At 40.5% G+C, this 19,611-nt stretch overlaps 1 protein-coding gene across 8 annotated transcripts in view; it reads right to left on the bottom strand.

Moving 5' to 3' along the window:
• The window catches only part of IQCJ (IQ motif containing J), a 297,921-nt gene extending 291,514 nt beyond the window's left edge, over nucleotides 1-6,407 (bottom strand). For 2 of the 8 annotated variants that reach the window (XM_075937810.1, XM_075937806.1), the window contains exons 1-2: nucleotides 4,869-5,247; nucleotides 3,631-3,795 (exon numbers count right to left, since the gene is read on the bottom strand). In XM_075937810.1, the coding sequence (XP_075793925.1) occupies nucleotides 3,631-3,639 (9 nt within the window). In that variant the 5' untranslated portion in view covers nucleotides 3,640-3,795; nucleotides 4,869-5,247. The other 6 variants (XM_075937812.1, XM_075937813.1, XM_075937809.1 and 3 more) reach the window with 5 other exon arrangements.
• Between the last annotated feature and the right edge of the window lie 13,204 nt (nucleotides 6,408-19,611).

Below are 19,611 nucleotides of genomic sequence, written 5' to 3'. Positions count from 1 at the left end.
TCCTTCTCTTGTTGTGTGAATGTGGACAGAGATTGAAGGTGTCTCACTAAGTCAATTATCCATAGCCAGGAAGAAAATGGCTTCCTTTTAGCTTTTATTATTTTCCAGTATAAGGATGCTGCTAAACTAAAAGTAGCGCCTGGCACTGAAAGGACAAAGCTGTTTTTCTTTTCTTTTTTTCCCTACCCATGAAAAGACATGTTCATACCTGGTTGGGTGGGCTGACAAAGAAAATGACATTAGTTCACTATACTAGTTTATAAGAGAGTGCATGTGCACAAAAGGAGAGACGGATGCTGTCTTCTACTTCCTGATAATTGTACTTCAATATCCAGTTAGCCCAACTGTGTCTAATTTAAGGTTTCACAAGTGTAGTAATAACCAGTCAGTAGTAGATGTAGTTGTTCTAGCAAACCCTGCAGCAGAAGGTTGGGTTAGTTTCAGGTAATTGCTCCACTGTGGTAAAACAGTAGAGATAAGACTCTAATGAAAATACTTAAAACGACCATGTAAATATTTATCCGCACTTGAACGGGGGTGAGGAGGGGTCAAGATTCTGTACAGGGCATACACCCGTGTTGTGGGAGATTCTTGGTTTACTCTGCCTGCTTCAACCAGTCACTATTTATCCATAGTGGCACAGCTTATTCAGGAGAAACCAAAAGAGCCCCACATCAGAACATCCCATAGTGAATACCTGTTTTTACTCCCAAACAATTTTTGTTATAGTCTTTCAAAATAAGAACTTGATCCTGCAAAATACTAGGCATCTACAAATTCCACTAAGAGCAGAGAAAGTGGAGGACACTTCATTCATCTCATGATTAAACTTTACATAAATTCCAATTAGTAGTAATTATGTCATTGTCTTGTGTTTTATTTGACCAGTGCTTCAATAATTGACACTTTTATGATAAGCTTTACTCAGATTAAATCTGATAAAAGTTATACAATTATTCTGCCATTGTATTTCAGGAATCTCAAAAAACAGACAATGCCAAATCAAGTGTACTGTACCATATTTACCTGGCTAAAAGTACTGCACAGAACAATATTTAAAAACAAGTTACTTGGTATTGTTCAATTACTTTCAATATGCATATTCAAATGCTATTAAAGCTGTAGATTTCAAGTGATAAATGGCAGAAAATATGGTTCAGTATACTGTACCTTGTCGGCAGGTCTCAAGCAGTTAGAAACACCACAGTAGTTTTACGTTTATCATCTCAGATATTGAATTATGTGAATTAGTTTTTACTAGCTAGTGAATACTCGTTCATAGATTTCTACCAGTTGGCCAGACACTGAAACTGCAAATGGAAAATAAAGCCAACATGTCCAACTCTGATGCACTCAGCAAGCTTGTTTACAATAATGTAAAGGCTCATATTAATATTAGTTTATATAAAATGTGCCATTAAATATTTGTTCTCATACTCACATTATAGCTACAACCTACATTCTCTAACTCGGAGTAGGCAATAATTTTTGATTGGGTGGGCTACTCTAAGATTTTGGAAATTGGTCAAGGGCTGCACTCTTCCATGATATTAATGGAGGCAGTGCAGTGTCTGAGATGGAAGTTGGGTGCAGAAGGGAGCTTGGCGTAAGGGATTGGGGTGCAGGAAGGGAGTTTGGGTGATGGAGTCAGTTGCAACCTGGGGCACTGGATGGGGGTGCAGGGGTCTGGGATGTGACCTAGGGCAGGAGGGGATTGTGACCTAGATCAGGGGATTGGAGTACAGGATCTGGTGTATGGAGGAGGGTCTATGAGTGTAGGAGTGCAGAAGGGAGGCAGAGGGTTGAGGGAGAAGGGGCTGGGGTGCCAGAGGAAGGCTGTGACCGGGAGACTTACCTGGGTGACTCCCGGCCAGCAGCCTAGCACATTTCTGAGGCAGCCTCCCTGTCTGCCCCACCCCTGCACAGGCTGCAGGTGCCATATGCGTGACTAAATAACTACAAGAAGGAGGGGAGAGAGGCATTGTGCTTCATGTACTGCCAGTTCTTCAAACAGGCTGCTCCCATTGGCCAGAAACCGGCCAATGGGATTGTGCTTGGGACGGGCACAGTGCCTGAAGCCTTTCATCTCTCCTCCTTCCCTCCAGGCTCACAGTGGTGAATGAGAAACGGATTGGCAGCCACTTTTCTGAGTGGCATGTGGGTGGGGCGAGACACACAAGGAGCCTGCCTGGGGTTCCCGCTGCATCCACTGGCCAGATCCAGTGACCTGGCATGCCAGATCGAGCCTGTGGACCACATTTTGCCAGACCTGCTCTAACTATACCATGTCAGATATATCACTATGTAAAACTTGATTTCTCTCCCCATGCTGGAATTCAATTCTCTCCCCATGCTGGAATTCAAAAGGAGCAAGCCTAAAGTGAAGAAACAGCCAAGTGAGAGCTAGATACTGCCTGCATAGTGTATAAGCCATTTTAATTTTCTTGCTAAGAATCCTAAATTGAAATGTCAGAACTACAATTTACAATTAGGTTTAATTCCAATGTACTGTCCCCAAAATGTGTTACGTTATCACATCTCTTCTCTTAATTTGGTATACTAGTGTAAGTAACTTATACATGCTCATTTCAAACTGTACTTCAGATTAATAACTTTTTATTGATGAATATTTTATGTCCTCTATTTTAAGAGAAAGAATGAAACAGAAAGCTGTGTGGATTATTTCTAAAGTCTATTAAACTAATACGCAGTGTAAGTAATTGTTTACAATATACATGGCACAAAACTGAATATGCTCTACTTTGTATTTTAAAATGGGTAAGAAAATTTGTTTTTATAAGAATGTCTTTCATGTGCAAGTCAGCTAATAAGCACCTCAAACTAAATCACTAGGGGCAAAACCATGGAACTAGTCTCTTGACAATGTCAAAAATATGGTTAACCAGCTGTAATACAAATAATTTAGTAATCACAAATTTAAACTGACATCATATTCTATAAGAGTTCATCTAATTTACATAATAAATGTGCACATGTAAATATACACACACGATCGTGCATGTGTTTTTTTACATATTGGCAAATAGATTAACTTGTGGTTACAGAAGCTTTCCATAGATCTAATTACTATTCAAGGTCTAGTGTTTAAAATAGCTAAACTGCCTGCTGAATACTGAAACAGAAAAGCCCTATAAGAGTTACTGTGAACCATATCCACATTTCACCCTCCCTCCCCACAGTAAAAATAAAAGGCAGTTAAAAACCTACAGAAGCATCACTGTTCTTTTAGAATTTAGTGAATTCACAGGCATTTTTCAAATCCTCGTTTAAATCTATCGTAACAACACACATCTCATTTCTGTGGTCACAAATATTAGTTTGAGTAATATAGTCTTAATTTAAATCTAATAAACTTATTATTGCTTTATGTATGTTATAAATGGCATCTGATCATTAGTATTTGTAAGCCTGGTTATCTAAAAACAAAGGTCCCTTTCTGATATTTACCTACACATCTTTAGTTAACAGCTAAAACAAACAGCATCAGTGTTTGCAATAGGCACCAGCATCATTACATTCAGTTAGTTAAAAAAACAAGAATATTAAAGTACCAAAAATAACCACAAAGGAAACACCTAAGTGGCTTATTTAGAAAATTAAACACCTTACCAGATGCATCCTGGAGCTTCTGAATCACCTGCAGGAAAATTAGACTAAGCCTGATACTGGAGCAGTATTCCTCAGTATTACAGAGCCTGTTCTGACTCTTACAGAATATCAGGCGAGTGTGAGGCTGAAAACCTTTGAGAGGAGTTCACTATAGGCATCAGAAAGCTGCAAAGAAAAAAAAAAGAGAAGGAAATGCAGCCCACAGACAGCTAGATGAGAAACTCCTGGCACTTCTCCAACTCAGGAACAAATTTACTGTAATTTGAAGATGTATAGTGATGGAAATGAAAGGAAACTTGAATTTACTGATGAGTTTGCTCCTGCCTTAGTGGCTCTGTAAAAATGAGCATGTTACATCTCAGGTCATTTTTAAAATGTTCATCCAGGACATTTTAAACTAAATCAAAAAGTTAATGAGGAGGGATGCCAATATGAACTTCAAATGGAACATTCCTTCAGCTAATTGCTGTGAATTTTATTAACCCCAGCACATTGGTATAATGGAAAATCTAATTCCTATTATGTATCAAAGTGGATTCATGTCTTTTTATAATTTATTTTGGACAAAGTTTTTGTTATTGCTTATGCAATATTAGGCAGCTAATTTTTTTTTTTTTTTTTTTTTTGAGAGAGAGACCATTCATAACTTGTCAAGCAACTGGGAAAAAAGTCAGAGCAATGAAACTGATTTTATCCAAATATTTGTGTTTTCAAAAAATGGTATCAAAAGGTTTCAAGTGCTAAAGATAGCTAGCAACAAAATTTGGTGTATATAAGTGCAAGAGTCTGTAAAGGCATAAATAACTTTTGCTTTGAATCACCCAAGGAACATTTAGGTGCGTTTTGCTATTTCCCAGACATAAAAGCAAAGTGCACATTAGCAAACAAAACTGCATTTTAAAGTACACACTTCAAAACATTATGGTATATAAGAAACAACAGAATAAGAGTTCAAGAAAGAATGATCATGGTAAATTGCTTTTTTAAAGTTAGCTTCTTTAACACCTATATATGCCAATAGTTTAATAACAATTCTGGTTTTAGTTTTAAAAAAAAGTCATTTAAATAGTAACTGTTACCAAGAAAATAATAATGGTCCTCAATATTGGAAGTACAGTCCCTGTAGATTTTAGTTGCATTTAACATAACTAACTAAGGCTAGGCTACACTAGACCTGGAAGGTTGGCTTAAGGTACGCAACTCCAACTTTATAGAATATGAAACTGGAGTCTGCTTACCTTAAGCCAAGCTTATCACCATTCCCCCTGGAGAAGGCCAACAGGAGACTTCACCTAGTCCTTGTGACTGTGAGTACAGATGCCAGCTGGAGCTGCCTTTAGCATTCGATTTACGAGTCAATACAAGACCCACTAAACTGAGTTCCAGAACATCATTCTCAGGTGTGGCGAGTAAAGACCTGGCCCAACAAGATGCTACAAATGAGTCTACCCGGCCTTAATAACTAGAGGTATTCTTGAATCAGTCTTTTTCTACTTAATAAATCAGTTCTTTGAAAAAAAATAGAATCCCAATATTAAAACTGGGAAATGCAAAAATCCTTATATTAAAGGATGCCTAGCAAGGATGAAGAATCATATACATAGAGTCACAAAAAGCTGGGATGAGCTTCTCACCAACTTATTTGGGACTTGCAAAGCAGAATTTTTTGTTAATATTAGTGGAGCCTCAAGGTTTGGATCTGCAATCAGATGTCCTCTAAGTTCTGAAGCTATAACTCAGATCTTTCTCACCTCAGCCCCCCACAATGACATTACCACTAGAGTAATTGGAAGGAACTAGGTGTAGTCAATTGGGCAGATGACAGTTACAACTATATGCCCTATTCTTACATTTCAGAAATAATTATGTATCAAGCAGCATGCTCCCAATGCTTAGAATCAGAATTGATTGCAAAGGTTTTCATTTCAACCTGTAAACAATCCATTCTCACCTGTGTTCCATTCATTAATAGTGTTAGAGTGATCACTGGCCTCACCCTCTATAGTTAAGGCATCATCAGAACTTTGAGCACATCTTCCTGTGTTTCCTTGCTCATCTAGTCTTGTCTCTCTAGCTCTCTTGGTTGTGAACAAAACCTGCAACCCATGCATCTATACCTCTCCGAGTTTTCAGAGAGGCTGAGGTAATAGTTTAGCATATGTGATCTGTCCCTTTAATTTCAATGGACTTTTAACTACATACCCACAGATGATCATTTCAGTATTAACTATTTCACTGCTGACCAAAACCAAAAGGAAAGGAGAGGGAGATGCATACTGAGATCAGCAACATCTTATTGTCATGTCATAAGCAGAGGGGTGCTTAGAAAAATACCAGCATCTATTTCTCTCTCCAATCTAGATGAAGCCGCACCTCTCTGGAGATGAAAACCGCACCTCTCTCTGGAGGAACCCACCTCTCTGAGATGAAAACTTGTCCAAAGAACTCAGGCTGTGATCATATTGTGTACATACCTCTCCCAGTGCACTATGAGTATCTGATGCCTGCAACATTATGCAGCTTGGAAGACCACTGGTTTGTATCTTTGATTTGTCCCCTTAGCTCTGCCAAATTAAAAGGGCCAAGGGCCAAATATGCATGATGGGGGGAAAGTTTCTCTCAAACAGCTGGTGACTTACTACAATAAGCAGACCCTCCAACAGGGGGACAAAGGAGGCAACTGCCCCAAGGTCCAATGAGTCAAAAGGGCTGGCAGCAACAGTGGCTAGGGGAAGGGTCTCAGCAGCACTGATGCCCCAGCCCCCGCTCCCTCCACCTCCAAGAGCACAGAGCCACCACCACCTTGACCAGGGGCCCAGAAATTCTATCCCCCCCTTATAATAATTAAGAGTACATCTACACCACCTTTACTTCGAAATAACTTAATATGCATCTACACAGCAGGCAGTTATTTCAAAATAATGTTGAAATAATGTCCAGCTGGAGGACTTCTTACTCCAACTCCTGTAACCCTCATTCTATGAGGAGTAAGGGAAGTCAGAGGAAGAGTGCTCTATTTCCAAATAAGTGCTGTGTACATGCCCCCAATTTCAAAATAAACTATGCAATTGTATAGATTATTTCAAGTAAAGCCCTGCTGTGTAGACGCACCCAAATCTACTTTTCAGAAGTGTCTAGCTGGGTCAGATCCTGAAGCAACTAAGCTACAGCAGAGCAAGCTCTCGTGATAGTTTGTCCCAGGAGTAATTACACAGAGTTACAGACGGGCTTCTAACAGCAGCCGTCGTTGAAACGTGCTGCCATGGTTTCTCTGCTTTAGGATCTAAACTAGCTAGATTAAAACTAGATTGGGTATATCAGCTCAAACCTACAGTCACAGCTAGTGACTGCCATCTATACATGCCCTCAGTGACTTGGGGTGACAAAGAACCAGCTAACATTTACAGAAGAGCAAATACCATATCTCAAACTTACCTATCACTGTTTCCTTATATGTATCCTCCCTTTGTCTTTCTTTTCAAAAGGAAATACCTTATTTAATGGTACGAGAACCACGTCCTCCCTTACAGTCCTTAAAGGAATATAGTGCCGTACAGACCTGTTTAATGCTCTTACAGTTTATCTAGTCCTAAATTTACTATTATAAACTATCCTAAAGTTTAAACTGCTGAGACAAAAAGAAAAAACATAAGTACAGCAAGGAAGTACCATTACGTTAGTTAATGCTAGAATCATGCAAGCACTATATTTCACACATTAGGAGGTCTAAAATAATTGACATTTCTAAATGGGACTTTAGAGGTATCATTCCCAAAGACAGCTGTTTGGGATTTTGTTTGTTTATTCTTCACCTTTATCATCCTAGCAGTACTTATCAGGTATGTTGTCTCAAGCAGATGTAACAGGAATCGAACCAGCAACCTTTGGAGCTTAGTCCATGAGCCTCTACAGCTTGAGCTAAAAAAAACAATTGCATGCTTAGCTACGGAAATTCATTCTTCTCTCTCTCTGTAAGTGGTCTAAGTGCCACTACATCGGACAGTGAACCACACCCAGTAGGTGTGCAGGTTACAGAGCCATCAGACACAGTGACTGCAATCTAGATATTTCTGTCGTCAGTGAACAAACTGACTTCAGAGTCTCTCCACCTTCTGTTTCTGAAATGACATTCCAACGAGCATGTAGGACTGGCTCATCCAACAAATCCATGGCTTTTCCCCTGGTTAAAAAGGTCAGAAATGATGAGAATTCAGAGTAGGAAGTAGGGACATGAACAAGTAGTCAAGTTGTTGACTATCCGATAAGCAGGAGCTTAACTACTTGATAACCTTCCTGCCCCCTATTGCCTCTCTGCACTCTTAAAGGGACAGAGAGGAGCCGGCACACAAAGACGCTGGCTCAATCACTGGTCCCCCGCCAGGTCTCAGGACAATTCCTCCCCCACTGCCACTCTGCATTCTGAAAGGGACAGAGCAGTGGCAGCTGGTCCCGCGGATCTCTCTCAGCACAAGGCCCCTTCCCTCCCCTCATTTCCCCGTCTTTGCATGCCAGCTCCTCTCTGTTCCTTTAAGGGTGCAGAGCAGCAATGGGGGAATTGTGCTGAGACCCAGAAGTGAGCACTGTAAATGCTTTTCCCTAATGACTAGTTGAGTAGTCACTGGAAATTTGACTGACTACTTGACTAGCAAATTAATCGCTACTTAACATCCCTAGTAGGAAGTACTCTCAGGCTACCATTTCCCCAAAAAAGGGCCCCAGCAGGACAAAAATGTTGCCCCACAATACACTAGGAATCAATACCTAGACCAACTCCAATAGGCAAGGTCCTAAGGATTCTGTCTAGGTGGACACATATATACGGGATATGGGAAGGTATGTGGCACGGTAATGTGAACTCTCAGAGGCTAACTCAATGTGGGTGCAAATATAACACCCAACAAGCCTGCATTGTTGACTTACAAAAACTGGCCAAAGAGCTATCTATGTTATATTCCAGCTGGCTCCCTGGCTTGAAAGGATGTATCCTAATATGTCAGAGCTCGTGGATAGTTGTATTCAGGCATAATACACTTAAAACACTGTACATTCTGAAACTGGGGCTTAATGAGTTCCAATGAGTCTCTAACAGGCTACCTCAGTCTCATTCAAAATAGTTATCTTTTTAAACAGGCTTCTGGTTACTACTCAGTCCCAGAAGAAATAATGCTGAAATAAAGCCAGCAGCTACAGATGCTCTGTGAAGTGGGCTCTCTATCAGTGTCTGAGCAACAAAAAAATGTGTGAAACTGTAATGCTAAAGCCTGTCCAAAATTTACTACTTAGCTGTTATCACAAATCCTATGTGTTTTTGCTAGAAAAGCAAACAAACACTATGGGTACTCAGTCCAGTTTACAAATTTGGCAGTTTGTACAAGCTAACGAGAGTGTGTTCAGCTAGATAGCGAAGATCAAGTATTCCAAGGCACTGAAGTAATCCCAGGCAGTTTTTGTTTTTCCAAGGAAAAACAGAAACCTATTCCTCATTTAAGCATTGGAAGTAGTGTTTACTTGATTAGATAAGAAAAATGATCAATTAAAGATGAAATCTACTGCCAAGGAAAAACAAAACAAAAAGACTAATGGTCTTTTCTCAAGGCAGATAATTTACAAGGAGTATGTTAAAGTCAGAATTACAGATGTGAACAAGGCTAAAAAAACCCACAAACCAAACCACACAACTTAACACTATCAACTGAACTCTTAGAAAGAAATGAGCCAGGAAAAAAAAAATCAGTGCTGATGAACATGCTTTAAAAAAAAAAAAAGTATGGGAGCCTGAACTAGGAATTTAGAAACACAAGTTCAATACTCAAACATATTTTAAATTCACATATTAGCATTCAGCGGGGCAAAGGCAAACAAGGCCAATTGCAGCTGACCATCTCTATGTTGGCTTCAGTGTAGCTAACAGCAGCTGGGGACTGCTTAAATCATGCCAAGAGTGCCCCCAAAAGGCCATCTGCTTGCTGCAAACAGCCAAAGCACAAAAGTTCTCAGGCCATGCCCAATAGATCACACCAGTTGGGAATTTCCCTAACAACATAGACCAATTTTGAGTTCTTTAGCCACAAAATAGCTTAGTAGGTTCACTCTGTACTTAGCAGAGTGACAGAGGAGGGGCCAGAGCAAGCCTAATGATGGCACTTTTCATCTGTTGATCTCAAAAGTGCTTCACAAAAGTGGATAAATGAAGAAAGTGAAGCACACAGCAAAAAGGAATTAAGCAACTCTCCATGGTGATTATTTTAACCTGGGCTCCAGGTTGGCTAGCCACCATTTAGGCTCTCTGGGCACATGCTTCAATACTTTCTTCAATTTTGTTGTTTGTTTTTAGAGACGAGAAGCTTTTTCAAAGTTTTTAAAAACTGCAATGACTTACAGCATGCAAATGGCCACACAGAGTAAGACCAATGGACCATCTAGCACAGTGTCCTCTCTTCCAACATCCTATCTTGTCAGAGGTTTAGGTATACCCACAGCATTAAGTTGCATTCCTCACCATATGGCCATATTGCCCATGCCTCTGATAGACATAGATTACGTGAATTTGTCTAATTTTTTTTTAACCAGTTTTACTTTTGAGCTTCATAACATCTGCTGGCAACAAGTATCATGGGTTAAAACTGTGGGTTGTGTAAAGAAATACTTTGTTTTATTTCTTTTAAAACCTGCTGCCTTTTAATTTCATTGGATAATCCCTGGTTCTTGTATACAGGCAGTCCCCGGGTTACATACAAGATAGGGACTGTAGGTTTGTTCTTAAGTTGAATTTGTATGTAAGTCGGAACTGGTATATTTTGTAGGGGAAACTCTAGCCAAACATTTCTCCAGAGCTCAGTTTTATTCTCCCACACCTCACTTCCCTCAGTCCTTTATTCTCAAGCTGAGGTGTCTGCTGAGAAAAGCCGCTCCACGTCTCCCTGGTCTGCTGTGGGGAAGCAGCTAGTGCGGGGTTGCCTCACCCCGTTTGTAATTAGGGATCTGATGTAAGTCGGATCCATGTAACCCGGGGACTGCCTGTAATGTGAAAGGGTAAATAATCTGTAAATGTGACTTTACAGATACTTATAGTAAAAGTCACAAGTTCCATGTAGGAGGGAGGGATAGCTCAGTGGTTTGAGCATTGGCCTGCTAAACCCAGGGTTATGAGTTCAATCCTTGTGGAGGCTGTTTAGGGATTTGGGGCAAAAATTTGTCAGGGATGGTACTTGGTCCTGCTGTGAAGGCAGGGGACTGGACTCAATGACCTTTCAAGGTCCCTTCCAGTTCTAGCAGATAGGCAGTCTCCATTATTATTGTCCCTGATCTGTCTATGACTTTCACTAAAAATGCCTATAACAAAATCTTGGCCATAATCATACCTCTATCACATCTCTCCCCCCTTACTCAGTTCTCCTCTAAACTGAACAATCCCAGTCTTTTTAATCTTTCCTCATATGGAAACGTTTCCAAACATCTAGACATTTTTGTTGTCCCTCTTATCTTTTACAGTTCTCACATGTTTTTTTCAAATGGGGTGACCAGAATTGCAAGATCTCTTTGTTGAGTTGTGAAACTAATTTAGATCCCATGATTTTGTATGCATTGAATTTTGTCTGCCATTTTCCTGTCCAGTCACCTTTTAGGAGATCCCCTTGAAACACACTGGAGTCTGTTTTGACCTTAAATATCTTGAAGAATTTAGTATACACTACAAATTTTGTCACTTGAAAGCTGACACCTTATTTCTATCCTTCATTTCCTACATTTTAATTGGCCTATTTGCTTATCTTATGACTCTGTACTTTGCTTATGAGCTTTTGGTGAATGATTTTGAAGATCTTCCTGAAAACCCAAGTACAGTAATTCCTCATTTAACACATGCCCGCTTAACACGTTTTTGTGATAGCTCGATATTTTTTTTAGGGAACATTTTTTGAATTACACAACTGTCCCTGGAATAACACGATTTCCCCAGCCGGCCCGTTGCCAGCAGTTGCGCGGGGCTTCCCCCGCCTTCCTGCAAAGCAGCAGAGGGTTTGCCCCTCGCCGGACGCCTTGTCCCCTCTCCTCCGCTCCCGCCTGCAGGCCGGCAGCTGTGTTTCTCCAGCCGGCCCATCGCCGGCAGCTGCGTGGGACTTCCCCTGACTCCCTGCAAAGTGGCAGAGGGTTCACCGCTTGCCATGCCAATCCCCGGTGATCCCCTCCTCGCTGGACGCAGTGCAGGTCCCGGCAGACCCATCACAGGTGTATACTCCCAGCCCAACCCCCTCCCCCTTCCTCCCCTCCCCTTCCCTTCCCCAGAGCCAAACACCTCCCCTCCCTGCTATAACCCAGTCCCCTTTCTCCCCCAACCTTATGTCCCGGTTCCAACAGACACCACCACTTGAAACGCAGCCCCCACCTTTTCCATTATTTTCAATGGGAAAATTGCCCCCGCATAACATGTTTTCACTTAACACGATCATTTTCTGAAACATATCTATCGTGTTAAATGAGGAATTACTGTACACAATATCAACTAATCACCCATGTCCGCATGCTTGTTGTCACTCACAAAGAATTCTAATAGGTGGATGAAGCATGATTTCCCTTTACAAGAGGAGTGGTGCTAACTCTTTTACAACATATTATATTCCTTCAGGTGTCTGATAATTCTGCTCTTTACTGTAGTTTCTACCAGTTTGCCTTGTACTGAATTTAGGATTACCGGTCTGTAAATGCCAGAACACCTCACAAGCCTTTAAAAAAAAGGCATCACAATAGCTACCTGCCAGTCATTTGAGAGAGATTGATTTAAGTGATGCATACCACAGTTGTCCTAAAATGTCATATTTAAGTTACTTCAGAACTCTTGGGTGAATATCATCTATTGTGGTGGTTTATTCCTATATAATGTTCAAAAAATACCTCAATTGACACCTCAAACTGAGATAGATCCTTAAATATGTCATCTAAAAAAAACTAGCAGAGGTATGAGAATCCCCCTTCACATCCTCTGAAATAAAAACCAATACAAAGAGTTAATTTAGTTTCTCCACAACAGCCCTTTTTTTCTTGAATGCTCCTTTAGCACCTTGATCATACAGTGGCTCCACTGATTGTTTGGCAGGTTTCCTACTTCTGGTGTACTTAAACTGCTATTATTTTTCATCTCCTTTGCTAGTTGCTCTTTCAATTCTTTTTTGGCCTGCCTTATACTTTTAATTTTACTTGTTAGCATTTATGCTTCTTTCTATTTTCCTTAGTAAGATTTCACTTCCAATTGTTTAAGGATGCCTTTTTACCTCTAAACTCTGTTGTTTAATCAGGGTGTTATTTTTTGGTATTTTCACTTTTTTTTTTAATTTTGGGGTATTCATATAGTTTGAGCATATAGTATGGTATTTTAAAATGTTTCCATGCAGCCTACATGCATTTCACTCATCTGACTACTCCTTTTTATTTATTTCCTAGCAGATGTACCTGGTATTGCTCGGATCTTTAACTGAAGTAATTTTTTTTAAATACATGAAAAATATACTTGCTCTATTTTAAAGACTTTATTTTTACACAAAAAATGAAGGAAAATGAAGGCTGGAGTGAGGTTTTGAGGGGTAAGGAGAGGCAGGTGATGGGTGGCTTATGGCAGAGGATTTGGAAGTGGGGGGGCTCAGGGCAGGGGGAAGGAGGTGAAGATGCAGAAGTCAAGGCTGGTGTGAGGTGCGAGGCTCAGGACATGGGGCTCAGGACAGAGGGCTGGGAGACAGGGGCTTACCAGGGCTGCCTGTGGTGGTGAGGGTGGCACTGCTCTAGCAAGTGGCAGTGCTCCCTGGCCAGTGGCTCTATCTGAGGGCTGCGCTTCCTGGAGGACAGGGGAGATTTAGATCTGCACGCTGGTCGGGGCTGGGAATCTGTAGGCTGGCCCTGACCTCCAGCTGCTCCACTGCTGCCAACCCTTGGACTGCAGCCTATCTGGAAGGGGGCAGCGCCTGGCCTGCTGCTGCTCAGGGAGGTCTTACTTGGGGCAATGGTCACTATGTTCTGCAGCCTCTTGGGGATGGGGTAGCACTCTGCAGGCTGGACCTGGCCTCCAGCTGCCCACCCACCCAGTCGGGGGAGGCAGCACTTCAAGGGCTACCTCTGACCTCCAGCAGCCTCCTCCATCATGCAGCCTGTTTGGGGAGGTGCTCCAGGGGGGCTGGCCAGGCTCCATGGGTCACCTCAGCCTTCATGTCCACCCACAGCCTGCAGGCTGTCTGGCTGGAGGCCCCAAGGTTTTGTGTACTATCCCCCCTCCAGCATCCCCTCCATCCCCCCGTGGCCTGCAGGCTGTCTGGCTCAGGAGGCAAGGTTCTGGCAGCTGTCCCCTCCTTCAGCACCAGCCCCTGTGGCCTGCAGACTCTCCACAGGAGGGGTAGGCTCTGGGTTTGGGGCAGGGGGCTCCTTACCCAGTCAGGAGGAAGGCAAGATGGCAAAGCTCCTATCCCACTGGCCACTTTCTTTGTGCTGCAGCTGCCCCAGTGGCCACTCTCAGTATCACATCTCTCTTCTCTGTGCCCTTCCCTTTCACATCCATATGCTCTCTGCCCCCTCCCTTTCCAGGTTATTGAAAACAGTCCAATTCCCGGTACTTCTCATTTTTCAGGCACAAGCAAACCCTGACCTTAAGTTTAAGTTCGGGTAAGAGGAAGTTGCATACCGAAACTCACAGATGCACAGACAGATGCATATATACAAAATAAAAATCATTGTACAAGATAACATGATATCACTTGGAAGGAGGGCCCCACTATGGTATTGTTTTCCTTCACTCCAGCTTGATAGTCTCCTTCCCCAAGACTTTCATCATTCTCAACAAATGAGGGATGGGACCATTCTTCTGTGTCCCTGAAAGTCTCGTGTGTACCTCTCTCTCCCTCAGCTTCTCCAGTTCAGTCATTGTGGTCTCAAGAGCCCTTACTCTGTCTGACAGCCATGCACTGAATATAGATATGCCACTTGCTCATGAGGCAGATAATGTATTCAGTGCAATGTTTTGTTCAGCTTCCATTCCACTGCTGGACTTCTACCTGTATTTTTATTCCTAGAAGGGTTGTGTGTTTGGTTTTGGGGTGCTATTGATCTAAGTGTAGAGTATTTTGTTAGGTGCATATGCCTCTTGCATTCCCTTAGTCACTAGCTTCTCTCATTGCTCAGAAGTTTGCTTTTTCAACTCCTGTTCCCCCTTAGTTGGCCCCACTCTCCTGTTAAGAGATCAAAGGATAGCAGGCAGGAACATAGTTAATAAGCTATCAGCCTAGCTTAGCAGACCACATCACTAAGAGTACAGCCCACCATATGACCACAGTATAAAAATTCAAGCATACAAAACAAACTCACCCCAACGGTCACACAGAGTTCCTTCTTCACCTCAAGAACTCCCTCACAGAACTCCCTCATTTATTTTTCCTATTCCAACGATCCGTTTTTGGACAAAGCAAAATGACTTTTCTGCTGTTCATCTCCACCTCTGGTAAAGGTAAATTTTCAAAATAACGAGATGTAAACACATTTGCTTTGTGAGCAGTGTTCTTACCCATGAATAAAATCAGAATGGAAAAATTACTTACATTTTTCCCTTCATGGTTCAGGTCAGAAGGGACAGAGAAGGGCACTGTTTGCTGCACCTTCTTCCCTGGCTAATCTTCTAAGCCATATCTACTTATTTTTCTGATAAAAACATGTTTTTATTATTTTCACTGCAGAGTCAGGGCAGTTGCAAAAGAGCAAGCTATATTCTATTCTACTTCATAAACCAACAAAATTGCCAGCTCATTTCTGGTCCTGGAATCTTTATTGTTGATAATGATGTATGAAATAGAAAGAAAATTTTATTTTCAGAAGAGATTGTACTTGCAGTGTTTGCATTTCGAACAATCTTACTTTGACATGCACACTGAACGGAGCCAGTACAAAAATCAGAGAGACTATCTATTACAATATACACACACCCCTCCTCTGCCACCAACTAAGTCCATATATATAATCGCTTCTCTGACAAGCTCATTTTAATACTTGAACTTTATTGCTTACATTATGACCAACAGCATTCTGAACATTTAAACCATATTGAAACAGGTAGCTGATGGCAAATATTCCTGCCTGCTTGACAGAAGATGAAGGCACTGATAAAAAAAAAAAGAAGGAGAATGATGAAATGCCACTCATCAAGGACAAAATGTGGAAAATATTCCACCTTGTACCAGGTTTATAAGCCTCCTTTTACTAAGTGCATTAGAATGACAGCTAATTGGTTTTCTCCTTTCCTTATCTACGTATCCTCAGTAATTTTCCATGAAAAGTTTTATGTTCATGTTTGACCATTTCAGACTCCACCTTTCTCTTGCATAGTTCCCCCAAGGAATCTGTATTTCCTTGCATTTACTATTTTCTTTCCCCAACTCATTCGGAGGTAGTTTTATTTTACCTGCTAACTGCCATCACATTTCTAGTTCACTATTTTCATTCTTTTACCCAGAGTAGCATCTTGTAAGCCTTGACTCACTCCCTACCCAATGCTGTTCTTCTCATTCCCTCCAACTTCATTCTACCCACCCCTTTAAAGGATTCATCTTTTCCCTCTTATATTCCTAGATCCCAAAATGTTCCCTTTGCTATAACCCTAAGTGTTATCCATCTCTAGTTTCACTCCCCACAGAAACCCAGTCCTCCTTCTGACCATAAGTCTGGGTCTACACTAGGCAGTTATTTTGAAATAACCCTTCTTATTTCAAAATAAAGGGAGCATCCACACTACCAAGCCCATTATTTCAAAATAATGGGATAGTTATTTTAAAATCTGTATTCCTACTTTCCTCAGGAAATAAGCATATTTCAAAATAGTTATTTCAGGAGTCCTTATTTTGAATTTAGTTATTCTGACATAATTTCCTACTGTACGCATGCCTTGAAAGTGCTCCATTTTGTTCCACACTCACAACAGTAACAAACAGACCAGAGAAGTAATGCATCGTTAAAGTGTGCTTCTCTAGTCTGCTTGTTTCTTAATCTGTACAGCACTGGAGGAACACAGAAGTCCCCAGAGCTAGGGAGAAAAAGAACTTAAAGGTTTCACAAGTTAATTTCCAAACCATGCAGCTCCCCACCAGGCTGGTGGAAAAGCATGACAAGGTGTGGAAGTGGCTGAAATCTGTAATTACATGGGGAAATGCAATAGCTGAGAAACTATAAAGGGAAGAAATAGGATCAAGAAAGAAGTTAAATTGAAGAGAACAACAAAACAGAATTATATTTTAAGTATTTTCATTATATATTTCATATGAGGTATGAGTATGAAGTTCTGTAATAGACTTTGTACACATTTGGGTAAATATACACACATCATAGAGTTGTTTTATACAGTATTTGTCTTCTCAGAGGATGCATCCCAATAGGCCATCTTCACGGCTAAAGAAATTTTACATACCCACTCCTGGACCTCCATTGCGCATACTGTATAAACTAACATCAAAGAGCCACATATATAAATCAGCTTAAATATGGTTAAATATTCAGAAAGTATCCCTTCCCTGAAAAAAATATGCTTCCCAATGGTGTGCATTTGTAACCCACATACCTTCTGGTTGTGGTGTACAGTCCCACCAAGTGGCATCAAAACCACTTACAGAACGAATAATGAGTTTGTTCTAGAACCTTAACTGAGAGCCAGCTGGCTTTTAGCTCACGCACTGAGCTCCAGAGGTCCCAAGTTTGTTTCCACCTGTTTACATTACACATTTAGAGCATGTCTTACACTAGGTACTTATTTTGAAATAACTACCCTTATTTCAAAATAACAAGGCAAGCATCCACACTACCAAGCCTGTTATTTTGAAACAACAACTCCTGTTTGTGAAGAGGAATAGCGCTATTTCGAAATTGTTATTTCAGGAGTTATTTTGAAATAACTCCCTAATGTAAACATGCACTTAGAAAGCATTTATATCGACTTTCTTTTTCTGTGCCAATAGATACATACTTTTCTGACAATGAAGATGCTGAAACTATCAAAAGAGTTATGTACTCTATGACTGCTCTATATTTAAACAAAATGTCTTAGAGAACAAGTGTGTACACTATAATTTATACAGTGTATTTTTATTAAGAGCATCTAGTTACAACTCAGATTTAAGATGCAGTATGTATTACATGTTCAGTACAGGTTTTTTGTTAGTTTGTTTTTAATTTTTTCTTTATCTCCCTATCACTGAAGAGAGGTAGGTATGGAAAGTTGCAAAGCTCAGTAAGCATGTTTTGCTTGAAGCGACTATAGTTTGGTTATTTTTTGCTGTTTTTCTATTGGCTAAATGGCAATCTACTGTGCACATCACTTATCTAAGTTGATGCATCCCAACAGCTACACCCAAGTGGCCATAATTTATGGGTCCTATACTTCCCATTTAGATTGACATACTTTATTTTCAAGGCCTGTTATGTTCTATCTTGGTAAAAGAAAAATAATTGTGTTTTAAGAGCTTTAGACTCAGGCATCTTTTAGGTGTATGTGTTTATCTAAAATAGCTTCTTCTTTAGGTGCTATATTAGTTTTGCAGCAAGCCTCAAGTTATAATGACTGATAGCATCACAAACAGAAAATATTTATAAATACGGTTGAGAAAAAGAAGCTAAGTAGGCTAGCTTTAGTCACTGTTGCATTAGGCTTTATCTACACTACAAGGTTTTTGCGGCAGAGAGTATGTTAATGATGGATTCATTAGCATGCATCGCAATGTCTTTAGCATATTTTCTGCCAATGCTTTTTGCACAAGGGGTTTTTGCACAAAAAGAAGCAGTGTAGCTGCTTCTGTTTTGCAAAAAAAAAACCTTTTGCGCAAGACCCTTATGCATCTCTGGCAGGCGTTTTTTGCGCAAAACGGAAGCAGCTACACTGCTTCTTTTTGTGCAAAAGCTCCTTGCACAAAAAGCATTGGCAGAAAATATGCTAATGACATCATGACTCATGTTAATGAGTCCGTCATTAGCATACTCTCTGCCGCAAAAACTTGTAGTGTAGACATAGCCACAGAGTACAGAGACTTTCAATAATATATGCTTAGTGAGAAAGACAATTTAATACAAGCTAATTTCAGGTAAGAAATGTGTTGTGTCACATTTGTTAAGAATTTAAGCTGCATGTGCACTGCACTTTAACTTGAAATAAGATATACATAATTTGCATAACTCAAATTGTGTATCAATGCTATTTCGAAATAGGTTATTTCATCATTTGGCACTGCCTACACAGCACCAAAGTGCTATTCCAAAATGCCCCTTACACCTCATAGAATGGTACAGGGACGTCGATATAGAATGCCTGAAATAATGGGCTTGTTGTGAAGATGCACAATTGCTATTTCAGGATACTCCGGTATCCCAACATAGCACTGCAGTGTAGACATACCGTTAGGGTGCTGAATGTGCAGATTACTTCTTTTGGTTTCACGTATAGACTTAACAAGGCAAAATTAGAAGATACACATAGTTTATCTGGGGGGGTCCCTTTTAGAAATGTTAAAACTTGATTGCAAAGAGGGGGCAGATGATGTCAAAGATCTTCACACATGCTGAGAGCTCACCACTCACTGTGTTAAGTGAATGTGGATCTTCAAAGGAGGCTATTTTGATATTGTTCAAGCTAAACTCTTCCTTATAAAACCAGTGTGAACCTGCCTAACTGCTAATGTTTGTGGAATTTCACTGATTTGAAAGAATGAACATAATAAATTTGGCCCAAATGGAAAATTTTCAGAAAATTATATGGATCTAATTTGACTATCATAACACATCAATAAGCTTTTAAAAAGTAAAAAAATATATATATTTAAAAAGTATATACAAATGAGTGTCACAGTATAGAATGAATGCTATTTCACTCATGACCAAGGCAGACTGCAGAGTAACAGTTATCTAACATGAAATTTATTATAATCTGTGCCTTCCTCCCTCCTCACACTAACTAGAGCAAGTCAAAAGTGGGTGTTC

Source organism: Pelodiscus sinensis, chromosome 10, assembly GCF_049634645.1.
Source record: "Pelodiscus sinensis isolate JC-2024 chromosome 10, ASM4963464v1, whole genome shotgun sequence".
Lineage (NCBI taxonomy): Eukaryota > Metazoa > Chordata > Testudines > Trionychidae > Pelodiscus > Pelodiscus sinensis.
Note: the sequence above shows the minus strand (reverse complement) of the source record. Positions and strands in the feature narration are given on the sequence as shown.